The sequence below is a fragment of the Natator depressus genome, chromosome 16 (genome assembly GCF_965152275.1).
Source record: "Natator depressus isolate rNatDep1 chromosome 16, rNatDep2.hap1, whole genome shotgun sequence".
Lineage (NCBI taxonomy): Eukaryota > Metazoa > Chordata > Testudines > Cheloniidae > Natator > Natator depressus.
The window spans coordinates 11,714,959-11,730,348 of NC_134249.1; the positions used below are offsets into that span (position 1 = coordinate 11,714,959).

The following is a 15,390-nucleotide window of genomic DNA, read 5'->3' on the forward strand; positions in this document are numbered from 1 at the left end:
CCTGTGATGGAACTCCCCGCTCAATGGCAACAATGGGAAATCACAGGTTGCCAGGCTCACAGCAGCTATGGTGTCTTAAAGAGACATTCCAAGCTCCCACCTACACTGCAATTTCCACCATGACAGTTATAACAGAGGAGCCCATGGGCAGCAAGATGAACTCAGGGATGAGGCACCGAGATAGGGCTTGAAAGACAAGGGTTCAAGTCTTGGCTCTGTCATATCATCTCTTTGCATCTCCGTTCCCTGTCTGTACCGTGGGGGTATTCCTTCCCTAGGCTTGCTGGGAGAACACATTTATTGCTCTTCGCAAGGGTCCGGGGTCATATAGAAGGAAAGCGGATGTGGTTTGTGTCCTGAATTGTGTCCCTGCTCTGTGCTACAGGTGGGGCAAGGCCACAGGGAGTGACCCTTTGGGGAACGGGCAAAGGAAAGCGAATCCGATCCAGGTTTTACACTGACCCCAGTGCACAGCTGGCTTCACCAGCTCTGTGCTGCCCTCTGAGGACTCCTGGTGTAGGGAGCATTCCAGGCGAGAGTGTTCTTCTGCCCAGCAATTCTGTGTGCGTGCAGTGCCGTAAGCTGTCTCCCCTCTGCCCTTGCACTGGTCTCGGTGCCAGAAGAGGGATGATGCTGATCTGTCTCGAGTAACGCTCGTAGGCATATATCTTGCTATGGAGACGCACTGGTGTGGTAGGAGCTGGGGACACATCCTGCAATAAAGCGGCACTGGCAGTGATGGCCGCTCAGCCCCACAGAGCAGGAAGAAATTTGCCCACTGGAGGAGAAGCTGAAACCAGCCTCTTGGCAGGTTGGTAAAGAGTAACTGGCTGAGTGAATTTGATCTGGCAATGAAGAGAGAGGCAAGGGGCTTCTGCTGAAGCTAAGTATCAATGACTCCCCAGCTCCAGTGATACCCATCATGCAGCACGAGCCACTAACACATGAGTAAGGAAGAGGAATTGAGAGGCCAAAGGGCTGCACGGACATAGGAACAACACCAGGGCTATGGGTGAGAATATAGTTTATGTAGTGGGTGTATGTGTATAGGTGGGGTTCATTGCAAGTTGATTGGGCAGTTATGGTGTTTGTAGAGTAACACATGCACTCACACTATGTGCCAACATAAATTTCAGACTATGTCTCTGGGTTGTGTAAATATATAAACACATACACTGTACCTAGACTTAAATAACCACCATGCACACTCTTATATTCAAATAATAGAGAGAAATACACTACACATGATTTAACAGCTACATATGCCTATACCTTAACATCAGGGGCCCGTTTTAGCTGTAGTCTAAGCACAACTCTATTGATTTCCTTATGCCAGGCCTGAATTTGGCCTTCCATGTGCATCATGCACTCAGAGATTCCCTGTGCACATAAATATATGGCCTGATTCTCTTCTCCTTTACACTGGGTTTACATGGAGGTAACTCCACTGACTTAATTAGCATTGCAGTGATGTAAAGCTGGTGGAACAGAATGTGGGATCAGGCCCTTTGTGTCTAATTCTGAGCTCACTTACACGGGTGTAAATCAGGAGTAACTCCACTGAAGTCAGTGGAATTAGATTGCTGTCAAACCACTCTAGTGAGTGCAAGAGACTAAGAGGGGCAGGAGGTTGGTTATGTGTGACCAAGCACATTTCAGAAGATGATCTACACGGATATTCGTCTGGGCTGCAAATGGCTCACTGCAATGAAAAGCCCAATTTATAGCTGCCACACACACACACAAAAGATAAACAGAAATAAGCCAGAACAGTAAGAGTTGACCTGATAGGAATTAGAGAAATACGACCGTTATCTGATTCTGTAATTGCCATTGTGTGGGGAACAGGCCTATGTCCTAGTCCAGCCTCAATGCTGTTTGGATTGTACAAATGCAGACTGCCCTTCTTCCCACCCACTCTTTCTCTGAGCATCCCATCCAAGAGAAGGCTGTGAAGAACAGGAAAGGCATCTCAGCCAAGATCTGGAAACTAGCAATTTTCCTCTTCCCCAAATCAGCATTATGAAGCGGTAATGGAAAGGGAGCAGATGATGGTACAGTGTTTTCTGTGTCTCAGCAGTACGGAGATGCAAGCAGGACAGGGGAAAAAATACCATCTGCTGATGGCTGCAGATATATAGATAGATAAATAAATAAAATAAGAAGCAAAACCCAGAGCGTGCCTAGGGACAAGCTATAGACATGAAAGAAAGAGGTACAATGAGAGAGAGAGATTGGATAGATAAATGTAGAAACAATCAAGAAAGACAGACACCATCTGAAAGCAAATGTCAGAGGAAACCAATATGTTTTGGATGGGTGTCTCTTGCTCCCTCCCCCCCCAAAAGGTTAGAAGTGGGGGTTAAATTTCCATGTTTTTTTGTTGTCAGATTCAAACAATCCCTCTGCAATGCTGTGAACACTAAACACATTGTGCTGGCACATTAGAACCAGAAAATGAGAGGGACAATAAACTGACTCGTCTAGTGCTTGCTCTTCAAGCCCTGTGAAATGCAAAATACAAACTACACACAACATGCATGGTGCATGCATTAGCTCTTTACATTTCTGTCAGTTCTGTCTATTTGTGTCACCTGGCTGCAGTTGAGACCAGTGGACGACCCATCACCAGAGATGAAAGGGAGCTGCAGTCAGAGTGGTCTCTTTGAGGGGCCTTTGCTTTGGAATAATTCGCTCCCCTCCCTCTGGTTTAAAAGAGTTCAGATTTGTTGACCCTCTGGAAACACTTTCTTTGGGCAAGGCTGAAGGACAGGTCTGGGGGAAATGTGGGATGGTAGCTATGTGCGCTAGTTACAATGTGAAATTAAACATTTGATTACACATTTGTGTCAACATTTCATTGACAAATAAAGGGGACAGGGGATTTGAATATTTTTGTGAATCAGCCCCTTCTTTCTCATCAAGCGATAGTTGCCATGATGGCTTGATGCCATAGAGAAGTGAAAGTATGTGCGACTATTTTCATTCTTAAAGACAGTGAAATGTATTCTTCGCTAATGACAATAAGGCCAGCGTCCGGGATAGATAGTCCTCTATGTGTATTATGTATTAACTCTAAAGTTTTAAAATAAACTTACGTGTGCCCATTCAGTTTTCAATTTTAAATACATTACTACGTGGTTTAATATAGGCTATAAGAATTAAGGAGTCATTTCTTTTTTAAAACCTATGAACCTGACATGGACAATGTACTTTTAAGAAACAGCAGATTAATGCAAATCTTTACACATTCGCTCTTTTCTTTTTCTTTCTTTCTTTCTTTCTCCACTATTGACAAAGGTCAGAGTGGTATCATTCCAATTACAAAAATCTCTACCCTCTCTTTTTCTTGGAAACACTTCCTCTTCTGGAAGGAGGGCAGTGAATGGCAATTCTATTTCTCTCTCCTTTAGGTTGCTATTGAATATACAATGTACTTTTCTATAATGCTTTTGTGCACCAGAGAGAGAAAGAGAGAGAGAGACGTGCTGTTAGTATAACCCTTCCATCCTTTCAAAGCCAGTGGCATGAATGATAAGCATCTGTCTCTATGAAGTGTGTACAATTAGAAAATTAGAATGTTTCCTAGCCCCAATAAAAAGAGCACTGAAATACATACCTCTCTCTCCATATCTGTCTACCGAGCCAGTCCCCCCAACTTAGTACAAATGCGGAATGACACGTAAGAGTGGAAATGATAATATGCCTGGTGGTGTTGACTTAAACAAATCAAACACATCAGTCAGTTAAAAATTCAGCTGCCAGCATCCATTTCATCCTCCCTCACCCAGCTTTTATAGTGCTTGTTGGAGGCTCCCTTTCTGCCTGGCTGGCTTTTTAAAATAGAAGCGAAATGCTAACGACATATTTATATAAAAGCTTTGTATCAGCACAGTTGGCTGCATATTTGCTAGCTATTGTTTTCTGCTTGCGGTGGTGGTGATGATGCATGATTCAAAGATAATATATGAATGTCTATGTTACTTCTGCGTAAGCCAGGTTTGTTTGTAACGACTTAGCCAACCGTCTAGATGGGTCAGTTTGAAAATGTTCTCCAGAAGAAAATGAAAATCCTTTAACCTTGAACTATCCCTGGTGTCCTCATTGGGATATTGTCCACCTGCACAAAAATCCTCTGTGATTAAAGATGCCTTAAGGACCTGGAAGCATTACATTGACTGTATATGGCTAAGTGAAAACTCAAAATGCTCGTTGCCCTATGGATAAAATAGTTACAAAAGCCTCTAGTTAGCCAATTAATTATCTCTCAAAATAGAACAGACAGCTGATCAAGCTGGTGAAAAAAAGCAGTTCATCTACAAATGCTAACTTGGCCCATCCTCTCCCAGAGAGACTTGGAAGACGCCAGGCCTCATTATTTCCAGGGTTTCAAGCGTCGCTCCTCAGTTCCAGACAAGAGCTAGGACAGGGTGAGAAATGTTCATTGAAACCATGGAGACAGAACTCCAAAGATGGTGGGAGACAGCTCTAAATCCCGCCGCCTGGAAAGGCTGGGAGGAGTCAGCCATTACTATAGAATAGCGACAGCTGCTATAACTGTGACAGGACACCCATTTCCTCAATAACTCTGAGCATGCCTCGCTCCTTCTTTCACGCTCTCATTTGTAGCTCTGTCACCAGGCCCTGAGTCACTCCAGGTCCACAGTTTTGCTCTGCATTGCTCTGAGCTTTGTAAAAGAAAGAGGCACCAAGTATTCAAAAAATAAAACAAAACAACCCCCCCACAGTGCTCCTCACTGAGGCCATCAGCACGGGCACCTGCCATGGACACAGGAGGTGGGGGTAAAAATACCTTTCTCTAGGCAGCTGGTGGTTAGGGTTGTGCCGGCACCGGACACTGAGGCCAAAGAGTTTGCGGGCAGTGCGTTGGATCTTCTGCCGTTGGGCTTCCATGGAGCTCTGCAGGAGTTTGTATCGGTTCTGAAGATCCCAGTCATTGCCCCAGTGCTGGTGGATGCTCCCGATGGTCAGGAAGTGGTTGTTAGGTAGCCTTTTCATGAAGGATTTAAACTCATCTAGGAACACACAACCAAAGTGACAGGCTTTGAGTGACTCGTTCTATACTGGGGGCACAATACCTAATACTAGCTATTGAAGCAATGACAGCCAAGGTGCAGTAGGGCCTTAATGACCAGCTGAAGCAAGCTGATGAGCCTTAATCCCCAGGTTTGTCATTATCCTCCAGGAAGCCCCCTAATTCTGTGGTTGTCATTGCTATTATAAGGGGGGATTTGTAGCCAATGCATGTTATGGGTAAGATATTTTCCATTTATACTTGCAGCAGCAGGCCATAGATGGAGAATTAATACTCCAGGGCATGGGATCTTAACCTGGGCGGGTCACCAAAGGCATTGTGGGGTTGTACCCACCCTGCCACTGCTAAATGGGAAGGGCTCCCGGCAAGGCCCTAGTTATATGGGATGGGGGATTCCACTAGAGAAAATGTGGAGATTAGAGCTGTTTCAAAAATGTTCAAGTGAAAAATGTTTCCATTTAAAAATGGCCTTTCTTTCAAATCCAGAAATTTTCATGAACGAATTTGGTTTGTTTGAAATTTTCCATTTTTTGCCCCACCACACCAGAAAATGAAAAATGTCGTCACTTTTTTCTGTCTTTCAGTTTATTGTTTTCATGTACTCCCCCTTCCCTTTCCCTCTTTTGGTGGCAAAATCAAAAAAGGGGAGGGAGAAGAGAGAGGGAGGGAAAAAAGCAAAAAATCCAAGAAGCAAACATTTTCTAAACCAAAACTTTTCTATAGAGATTTTCTTGAAATTTTTCAAATAAATGAAAAATTGTTCCTTTTTGGACTGGTGGTATGAAAATTCCTTATAAATGATCATCGAATCATAGAATATCAGGGTTGGAAGGGACCTCAGGAGGTCATCTAGTCCAACCCCCTGCTCAAAGCAGGACCAATCACCAACTAAATCATCCAAACCTGACCTTAACTATAATCAATATTTTTTCCCCACTGTACGTTTCCTATTGTTCAACCTCTAACTCAAATCTAGCAGCCTAATAGAGAAAGTCTATGTATTAGCCGAGTAGGTAGTTAGGGAGGTAGATAGATATTCATCACCATACAATCTGAGCACCTAATAAAAAATAATCACTACCACCACACTATAAAGCCCATAGGACATCTGGTTTCCTACATCCTTCCCCAAAGGTAGCTGGGAGATTTTCTTTTTTAGTCATCTGCATTCCACTCAATTTATAATGTGGCATTCAGTCCCTTTCTCCTCCTCCCCCTAAAACGACTCCCTCCCATTCCCCTGTCCTCTGAAACTATCATCATGTATAATTGCTTCTGTGGACCACACTGATTATACCTAGTACCTTTTAGCAATAAAAGCTCTGCATTTGCTTCCCGCCCCTTACAAATCAATTTCCTCCAAAGACGGCTTCTGTGAAAGGCCGAGCTCTTTTCTCTCTGATGATGGATGTGCCATGATTTTGTAGAGACGAGGGGTTGAAATTTGAGTTCTTTGTGTGTATGTTGATACCAGCAGCACAAGACTCGAGAAAAACAAAGCCAGCAAAATAAAAGCTGCAGGGTGTTGGTGCCAAAAGCTAAGGATGACTTTAAGAAGACCAGTTTCTTAGTTAATATTTATATGTATTAAAATGGTACCTAGAAACTCCAACTGGGGTTGGTACCCCTTTGTGCCAGGCACTGCACACACATAATAGAAAATCCCTGCTCCAAACAGTTTGCATTCTAAGTTGTAGAGCTGGTTGGAATTTTATTCCTCCCTCCCCCATAGAAAATCTCCCACAATGTACCACAGTCTTCCCTTTTGAGTCACCCAGTGTATCATGGGAGTTCCACAGCTCTGGTTCATCATGGGGGAGCCCAGCCTAGAGAGGAGAATGGAGGCATAAGGTACCTGAACTACAACTCCCATGAGGCACTATGGTAACATTTCCAAATAATTTTTGTTTAGATTTCAGCCAACATTTTTGTGGGTTTTCAGGTGTTCAGTCTTTCAATGAAAAGTTGAAATTTTCCGAGGAAAGCAGACACTGTTACGTGCCCCCTCTCCCCACATTTACTCAAAACCCAATTTTTCATCCAAAACAGTTTTGAAGGAAAATTGTCCAGCTCTACTAATTAGACAAGATAGAAATAGGCTGTGTTATTATGCCCATTTTGCAGATGGGAAACTAAGGCATACAGCGATTATGGGGGATACTCTCAGCTGATGTAAATCAGTATAGTTTCATTGGCTTTAAAGAAACCACACCAGTTTTCACCGGCTGAGGATCTGCTCTCACATGACTTTGTGAGATCACACAGGGAGTCTGTGGCAGAAGCAGGAACTGAGGGTAGATTTTTTGAGTTGAACTCCACTGCCATAAGCTCATGTGCATCTTAAATTCACAGTTCCCTGTTCCCATTTTGGTTAAGAAGGCCTAAGGGATAATATTGGAGATTTTCATCAAAATGTTTTTTCCATGGATGAAGACCAACTAAATAAGGAAGTTTTATTAACACAGTGAAGCAAAATGCTAATTAAACCTTAGATTTAATGTCACTTTCCACTTCAAGGAATACTTTATATGGAATGTAACAAATTGATGACTGAAATGTACCAATTTGATATACAAAGTACAAATAGGTGTCATTTCAGCCATAATTGAAAGGCACCCACCTCTGGGAAGGAACATGGCAGCAGTTTAAGTGCACAGTGCTACACAACGTACCAATTCAGACCAGTTTTAACACCTCTACACTTTCAAAAAATGTCTGGGGTCTTTAATGACAACAATGGTTAGGATGTGAGATTCTGATTCTCCTCTTATACTAATTTAAATCAGGAACAACTCCATTTAAGTCACTGGGTCAGCTCCTCGGGAAATGTAAATTGGCATAGCTCCATTGACCATGCTGATTTGCACCAGCTGAGGATCTGGCTCAATGGTTCCTCGGGTATAAAATCAGTGTGGGAGCAGAACCACTTGGAGCAGCAGTGAGCACACTTTCCAGGCTCTGAACTATAGATGAGCCCTTGGCAGATCATTTGAGGCCCACTATAGGGCACCTAGGTTAGACCATCAAGGGGTCAGGAGCCTACAAAACAATGAGTAACAAAGGACCAGCTGAGAAGCGTGGCTGTGATGCTTTGAAGGCCCTCCCTCCCCCCGCCCTCCCCCCAAGCCCAGGGCAGTTTTCATAAAAAGCATTTTATCCAAGGCCTTGCACCATTTCCTCATTGGACAAAGGAACATTTGTCAATTCAGAGCCTGAATAGAGCAGTTACGACTTAAGCACCAAATTGCATGAAACACCATTAATTTCAAACCCCCAGCAGAGCTGGCCAAAAGCCATATGTGCTCTGAATTTGCTTTGGGTGCATGTCGTGTCACACAACCCCAAAAGGAAAGACCCTAGGAGGGCAGTCCCTTCCTGTCAACTTGCATTCCCACGCCGGAGGCAGGTATAATTTGGCTGCACTAACAAGTGCACGCAGTGTGGGGAGGAGGGGACCAGTGAGCACTCATGGATTAATTCCCACTTTAAAAGGGGTGTGTCCAGGCAGGAGCAGTAACTCCACCCCTCTAGTGACTGCTGGGTGGAGCATTTATTGTACCTTCCCCACAGGTGTAACAAGGGCCAATGCCCCGGCATCCTACCCAGAGCCCCTGAAAGCATTATGCTTTATGAAAGCCTAATAAGGGGCCCAATTCAGATCTATGTTACACCAGCATCATGCAGATAAAACACCAATAAAATCACCAGACTAAACCACATAAAAATCAGGAACTTCAGGCCACCAGACACCAGCACTCAGATAGAGCTCCCCCCCCCCCCCCCGCATCTCCCCACAGCACACCTCTGTCACAGAGGGCCCCAATCTGCCCTGTGATATATGCACATGAGCTGCCAGCACACCGATAAGGAGTGTGTAATTCCAGGAGAGCTAAAGATATGTTCTGCACCATTTACATTGTGGCTAATCTATAATGAAGCTAAATATCGCTCCTGTTTAACGATGAAATAGACCATTTGGAATGCTAGCAGGGCCAATAGAAAATTTTCCATCAAAACTGGGTTTGGATAGAACATTGGGTTTTCTACGAAACAATGTTCTTCATGAAAAGTGTCTGCTTTACATGAAAATATTCCAATTTTTGTCCAAAAAAATGAACATTTGAAAAACAAAATCTTCTAGATATGAGACCAAAAATATTTTATTTTTTCCAGTGTGGGCGGGGGGTGTTTAATGAAAGGTCAGAACGTTTTCTGGAAGAGAAACCCATTTTCCTAACAGCTCTTGCTCTTCTCATTCTTAAAACAACAACAACAAAACCACAGAAGCTGGAAAACAGCCCTTTTCCCTGGTTACCTGAATTCTCCAGATCTTTATAAGCTTCCGTCCAGGACTTGCCCATGTTTGCCAGCGTGTATTCCATGATCTGAATGTCGGTGATGGGACAGTTGCATTGTGGGAATTCTTCAGCACACTGGCAGCCACACTGGCTGTTCCGACACACATACTCTCCCTCTCCGTTGCACATGATGTAACTCAACGCAGACTGGACAAATTTCTCCTGTAAATACTGAGGGAAGATGATCTGGAGACCTGGCGCGGAGACAAGAGCAGGGAATGTGAAAATAAATGCTTTGGGTTGCCGTTCCTTTTTTAAAACCTGTTTCATTAACAGCTTGGGAAGGTGACACAGAGGCATTAAAAGTTGCTATAAGATTTCTTCCCTAGTTATCATGAGCAAGGAATTTGGGGTACAAGATTTATGCCTCAAGCGCCTTGCAACTGCTGAGCTGAGATCTGATTGCATCTGCTGGCCTTAAGGAGGTCATGGCGTGGGGTATCGTCTCAAAAGCCTTGGAAAATACACAACAGTATGTACTGCAAGAAGAGACATAAGGAGGGAGTGCTGTAGGTGAAAATGACATTGTTATACTATTAGGTGCTAGAAAAAGCCTGCTAAAAACCTGTAGCCTCACAGAGCTGCCTGGGAGGGGCTGCCTCTGTACCCCAACTCCAGAGTCCCCTCTATCCCACACTGGGAGGAGGTTGTCTCTATTCAACTCAACCCCAGACTCCACTACAGTATGTTCCACCCTGGGACACAGTGCTGGCCTTTAGGATGGACTTTTTCAGCCTCATCCACCGAGCACTAGTTCACCCATAATGAGGCGTTATGCCATTCTGACCTATTTTGTTGGAGACTAAATATCTCTCATGGTGCGGAAATGTCGGACCTAGGCAAGAAAGACGGAATGAAGGAAAGGCTAGAGAGAGGTAGACAGAAAGAATTACCATAGACAAGAAAGAAAAAATACGGGGCGGGATTTGTACTGGTGGTTAGGGATTTTGGAGCCCACGTCCCACATTCTTACTAATGGAGACTGGCATAGTTCCACTGACCTCAATGTAGCTTTGACACTTTACAAATCCTGAGAATCTAGCCCTACATACATACCCGTTTCCACGCACACACACACACAAGCGTGCGCGCACTCACTATAGATATTTTTCTGTGCTCTCTTGTTAAAGCCCAAGTCTGTGGGCTCCCTGCAGACGGCCTGGGGCCCAATAGGATTCACAGCTGTTTCCTTGTACCTGATAAGTTCTGCTTGTCAGACTCTGTCAGTTTCTGCAATGCATGAGGCAGGGGAGAACAATAACTATGAGTGAAGGAGCCTGGCCTGATCGCCTTTCCTCATAAAAGGCCCAGGGATTTCAGACTGGCAGATAAAGGAGTTTATGGCTTGAACAGCAGTGCTGAACTCCAGTGTAATGAAGGCACACGGGTCAATTACCCATCTGTTTGTGTTTCTATTGCTCTGAATTACAGTATCCATCTCTGACAGCTCATTGGAGTGGAATGAAAATAAGACAATAATTCACAGGATGAAACTGTGGAGAAAGGGCAGGAGGGCTGTGATCCCATTCAGGAGTTCAGCCCCCGTCTTTGGGATGAGTCATTTGCACTCTCGGTGATAGAAAGGTGGTTGGGAGCTCCTGAGAACCCACATCAGTGCTCGTTTTAATGGACGCTCTTCCCTTCTCTGGTGCAGGACGGAGTAGCTCAGGTACTGGGGAATAACCAAGGCACAGGGGACATCCCAGACCTCTTTTCTTTTCTTTTCTTTTCTTTTCTTTTCTTTTCTTTTCTTTTCTTTTCTTCCTCTTTTCTTACCCCTTTGTGCACAAGACATGGTTTATGCAGAACGCCATGTCCACTGGCAGTGAGCTGTCCAATTGTCTGACCTAATTCTCAATCAAGCGCAGAGCAGTGGCAGCTGCCGTGCAGAATAAATATAGTGCTGTCTTCAGCCAGAGGTAATATTTGGGACACATGCATGAGGAAAGGGTTTGGGGCCTGGTTTTCAGAGGCACTGAGCATTTGTAGCCACCATCGATTACCCTGGAAATTATGGGTTCTCCACACCTCTGAAAACCACGTCCTTTGTGCCTACTTCTCTACAAGAATCAGGGTTGGGGGGGGGTGGCAGGGGGAGCTCCATCAGACAATGGGGCAAATACAAAAAGAGGGTGAGCCCCTGCATGTCCTACTGATCTCTCCTGGGATGGGTCTCAAGAAGAACCTCAGGACTCCTCCTTTTGACTCCAAAAGGGATTGCAGGTGCTCAGCACCTTGCTGGATTTTGCCCTGCACTATCATCTTATCCATCTATAGAAGGAAATTTCCTTTTCAAACCTCAGTACTGGAGGTAGGCGAAGATCTCCAGTTGCCAGGCTCCAAGACTTTACTCCACTTGCCTTGGCAATGGAAAGTGAGCACGGAGCGGCTAAGGACTTTAAGACTTTCAAAGCATCTGGAGAAAGATCTTTGAGACCCTGAGGGCTCCTAGATTCACTGAGGGCCTGGGGCAATAGCTAGCCATGAGCTGGACTTATCACCTTCCATGGACCCTAAAGGAATGATCTAGGTTCCATGGATTTGACTCAGTGCTTTGTCTACACTCTACCGGAATGGCCTGTCCTGGCATCTGAGATCCCATGCAAAGCCTAAAATATTGTTATGCTTTTCAGTTCACCAAACTTTCTTTTTTAACCTTAGTTGGACAGCAGTACCAACATGCTTCCCCATCCCAGCTAACGGGGATTGCTTTCCCATGCATAACAGCCCAGCTAACCTGTGGGGAACCACCCTGTACATATGCACACATAGCTAGACACATGGTGTGCACTTCTGATTGACCCTCATCTCCCCCTCACTTACAGACCACAAATGTACACTCATACACATCCCCATGCATGTACACAACGTATGCTGCATGGCCAAACATGCAGAAATACTTTTCAAACAAACACCCCCTCATATACAACACATGCACGCGCCTATAGTTACACACACCCATAGAAATATGTGCATCCTCACAAATGCTCACTAGCAGGTCCTAATGCTCATTTACACTAAGAATGCTTTACACTGTGTAAACTCATTTACACTCAGTTTAAGGCCAGGTGCTGGGGTCCCTACCACACACAGGTGGTGAAAGGGTTAATGTGGGCCTAACAGGCCAATTAACCCACCCAGTTGCTCCTAGAGGGTAGGCCAGACTTAATTAAAGACGAAGCCTAGCTGGGGAGTGGTACAAAGAGAAGCAGTGTGGAGCAGAAGGCAGAGAGTGAAGAATTCTGCAGTCACTTTTGTGGAAGTAGAGAGACCTGAGGAAACAGGGAGGCCCTGCATGGCGAGAAGGAAATCTGAGGGGGGGAGGGAAGGTATCTGGAGGACACAGGAACGAAGCAAGCTCCTGTGGCTGACCCTGGCTGAGGGCTGAGTGACAAGAAGAGAAACCATTGCAGGGCCAGAGCAACCATTGGCAGGGGGTGCTAGATGAGAGGGACCCACACCCAGCCGTGAGTGTGTGCTGGATGAGGAAAGCCTCACACTCAGTCATGAGGGGTTCACCAGCAGTCAATTCACCCTTCTACAGGCCCCTTCACAAAGTCAGTGTGGTGTAAAGGGCGCTTAGTGAGTACAGGCCTGATTAAAAGTTAGCCTAAGACTCAATCTATCAAGGCACTTAAGTATGTATTTGCATTTAAACACATGAGCCGTCCTATTGATTTCAATGCAACTACTAATGTGGCTTAAAGATGAGCACATGTTTAAATGGTTGGCTGGCTCAGGGACTCATGCACTCACATGCATGCATTTCCAAAACGCGGACTTGGACACAAGAAATACAGCTCTGCAGCTTAAAAATTCCACCCATCCTGCTGAAGGTGTTTGCCTTTCTACAGGAATTCCCTGCAATGCACAAAGATTATCCTCCAGGCTAGGAAATCCCCGATAGGGGAGGTTGAATGTTAAGGTTGTAGGAATATAATCACACACACTTACACTCCTGTTCACATGCACACGTAAACACGCAAAGGTGCACTCAGACCAGAGACAGGTATGCACACCTGTGCTTTCTCACCCACCAGGCTTCTGGGAGACTGCACACCTTAGATGGTAACCCATTGGTCAGGATCAATCACAGGCCGAATGTCTGACACACGGAAGTGCAAAGGCCCTCTTTAAAATCTGGAGGGAGCAGAGAGAGGATATGGGAGCTGGTGTGGGAAGGGACCTGAATTCATTTGGAAGGGGTTCCTGGAGAGGTGTTTTGGCCTTGGCCTGGCCATATCTAAAAAGCATATTGCACCAATGCAGGCACCTTCACAGAGCCCCGCAATTAGAGCCAAGTGACAAAAATGTTGATGGAACAGTTTTCTCTTGAAAAATGCAGTTTTGCTGAGATCCAAATGTGTTGTGGGAAATGCGTGGATGGGGAGAAAATGTAAATGAATTGTTTTGACTTTCTCATTTCATTAAGGTGATGCTGAAATGTTTCATTTCAACTTTCTCATTTCAACTCCTTTTGTCTTGACTTTTCCCCTATATTAAATATTTGAATAGATATAATACACAAATATAATATAATAGTGTTTCTGGTTACTGTGCTGATGTTATCAAGAGGAAACATGGTTCCCATATTGAAGCAAAAAGATTTGACGCTATCAAAGAAAAGCATTTTGATATTTCCAAAATGAATGGTCTGGGGAACTTTTTGTTTTGCTGGAAATTTAGAAATTCTGGATCCATTTTGGAATGAAAACCAATTTTGAAATGTCAGAATTTCCCACAGAATGGAAATTCCATTTTCTGGCCAGTTCTGCTTGCAATCTCCAGCATTGCCACACAGAGCCAAACACCTCCAGCAGCCAATTCCTTTCCAATCGGTAACAGAATCAGCCAGTGCTCAACCCCTTACAGCCTGCAAGGAAGCTGGGCAAGAATGCGTAGAGCCCACCAAAGAGATAAGAATGCGAACACACATGAATGCATACATGCTGACACCCCTCCACGCACACACATGCTCTTTCATCAGTGAATGCTTCTACTCAGTCCAGGTAGGATCAGGCCGAGACTCAGACACTCTGATGTTTGAGGACATTTAGATCCAGTTCTAAATCTTGCAGCCGACCCTTATATCTTGTAAAGGGCCTAACCAAAGCCTTCCTATGACCTTTGAGGCATGTTGGCTCTGGATCTGAACATTACATCTTGGGCCTATGACTGCCAGGGGCTCAGGCACTTCCTTGAGAATGGGACGCTCTCACGCGGAGGCTTCAGTCAAGGTCTGGCTGCAGCCAGCTGGTTGGGAATCAGAAATCCTCTCTGTCATGAAGACACTGTTCTTTTATTGAACTGGCCTCCAAGCAGAGCGACATGAAGGCAGGAACACAGATTTCTGTCAGCGGCTCATGCTTGGCTGCTAATCAGATCAGAGTAGACTAAGTCACGATTCATTACCTGCAGCCCTGTGACTAATTCTTAGTGAGCTCTCACAAAGCAGCTGGAGAGGAGAGAAAAGAACCTAAATAATTATTCAGCGAACAGCCCTCCAGATTGGGTGGATAACATTAAGGTGTAGCTTTAAAGGTCACTTTGCTTTATTAAAAGGAGACCATTCCTCCCTGCCCTTGAGCCTTTCCCGTAGCTCTGGGTTGGCCGGTGTTGGGTTTGCCCTGTGTTGTAGCATGTAAACCGTGTGTGCTGGTAGCTTGTTATTCTCACCATGAGTCTTCTCTGCGCCAGTTCACACAGCTGAGACACATCCCAGGAGCGAGCACTTGTCTGTCCTTCCATTGCAACCAGTACCTTCCTCCTTCCCTGTCTGGACTCTCAACCTTTCCTCTTCTCTTTCTGTCAGTCTTCTCCTGTCCTCTCCCTCTCAACCACTACCCTCTTCTCTCTTTTGTTCCCCTTCCCTCTGTTCCTCCCTTTCCTTTCGGACCATCACAGTCTCCCCCAACCATCTCCCCCTTTTCCTCCCCTCCCCCATCTCTCTCTCTCTAGGGATTATGGGAGTTTCTG

General features: G+C 45.0%; 1 protein-coding gene across 1 annotated transcript in view; it reads right to left on the reverse strand.

The window, feature by feature from the left end:
- BRINP1 (BMP/retinoic acid inducible neural specific 1) overlaps positions 1-15,390 on the reverse strand; it is a 93,128-nt gene that overhangs the window by 4,931 nt on the left and 72,807 nt on the right. The window contains exons 6-7 of the mRNA XM_074974060.1: positions 9,372-9,608; positions 4,814-5,036 (exon numbers count right to left, since the gene is read on the reverse strand). Of these exons, the coding sequence (XP_074830161.1) occupies positions 4,814-5,036; positions 9,372-9,608 (460 nt within the window). The remainder of the gene's footprint in view (positions 1-4,813; positions 5,037-9,371; positions 9,609-15,390) is intronic.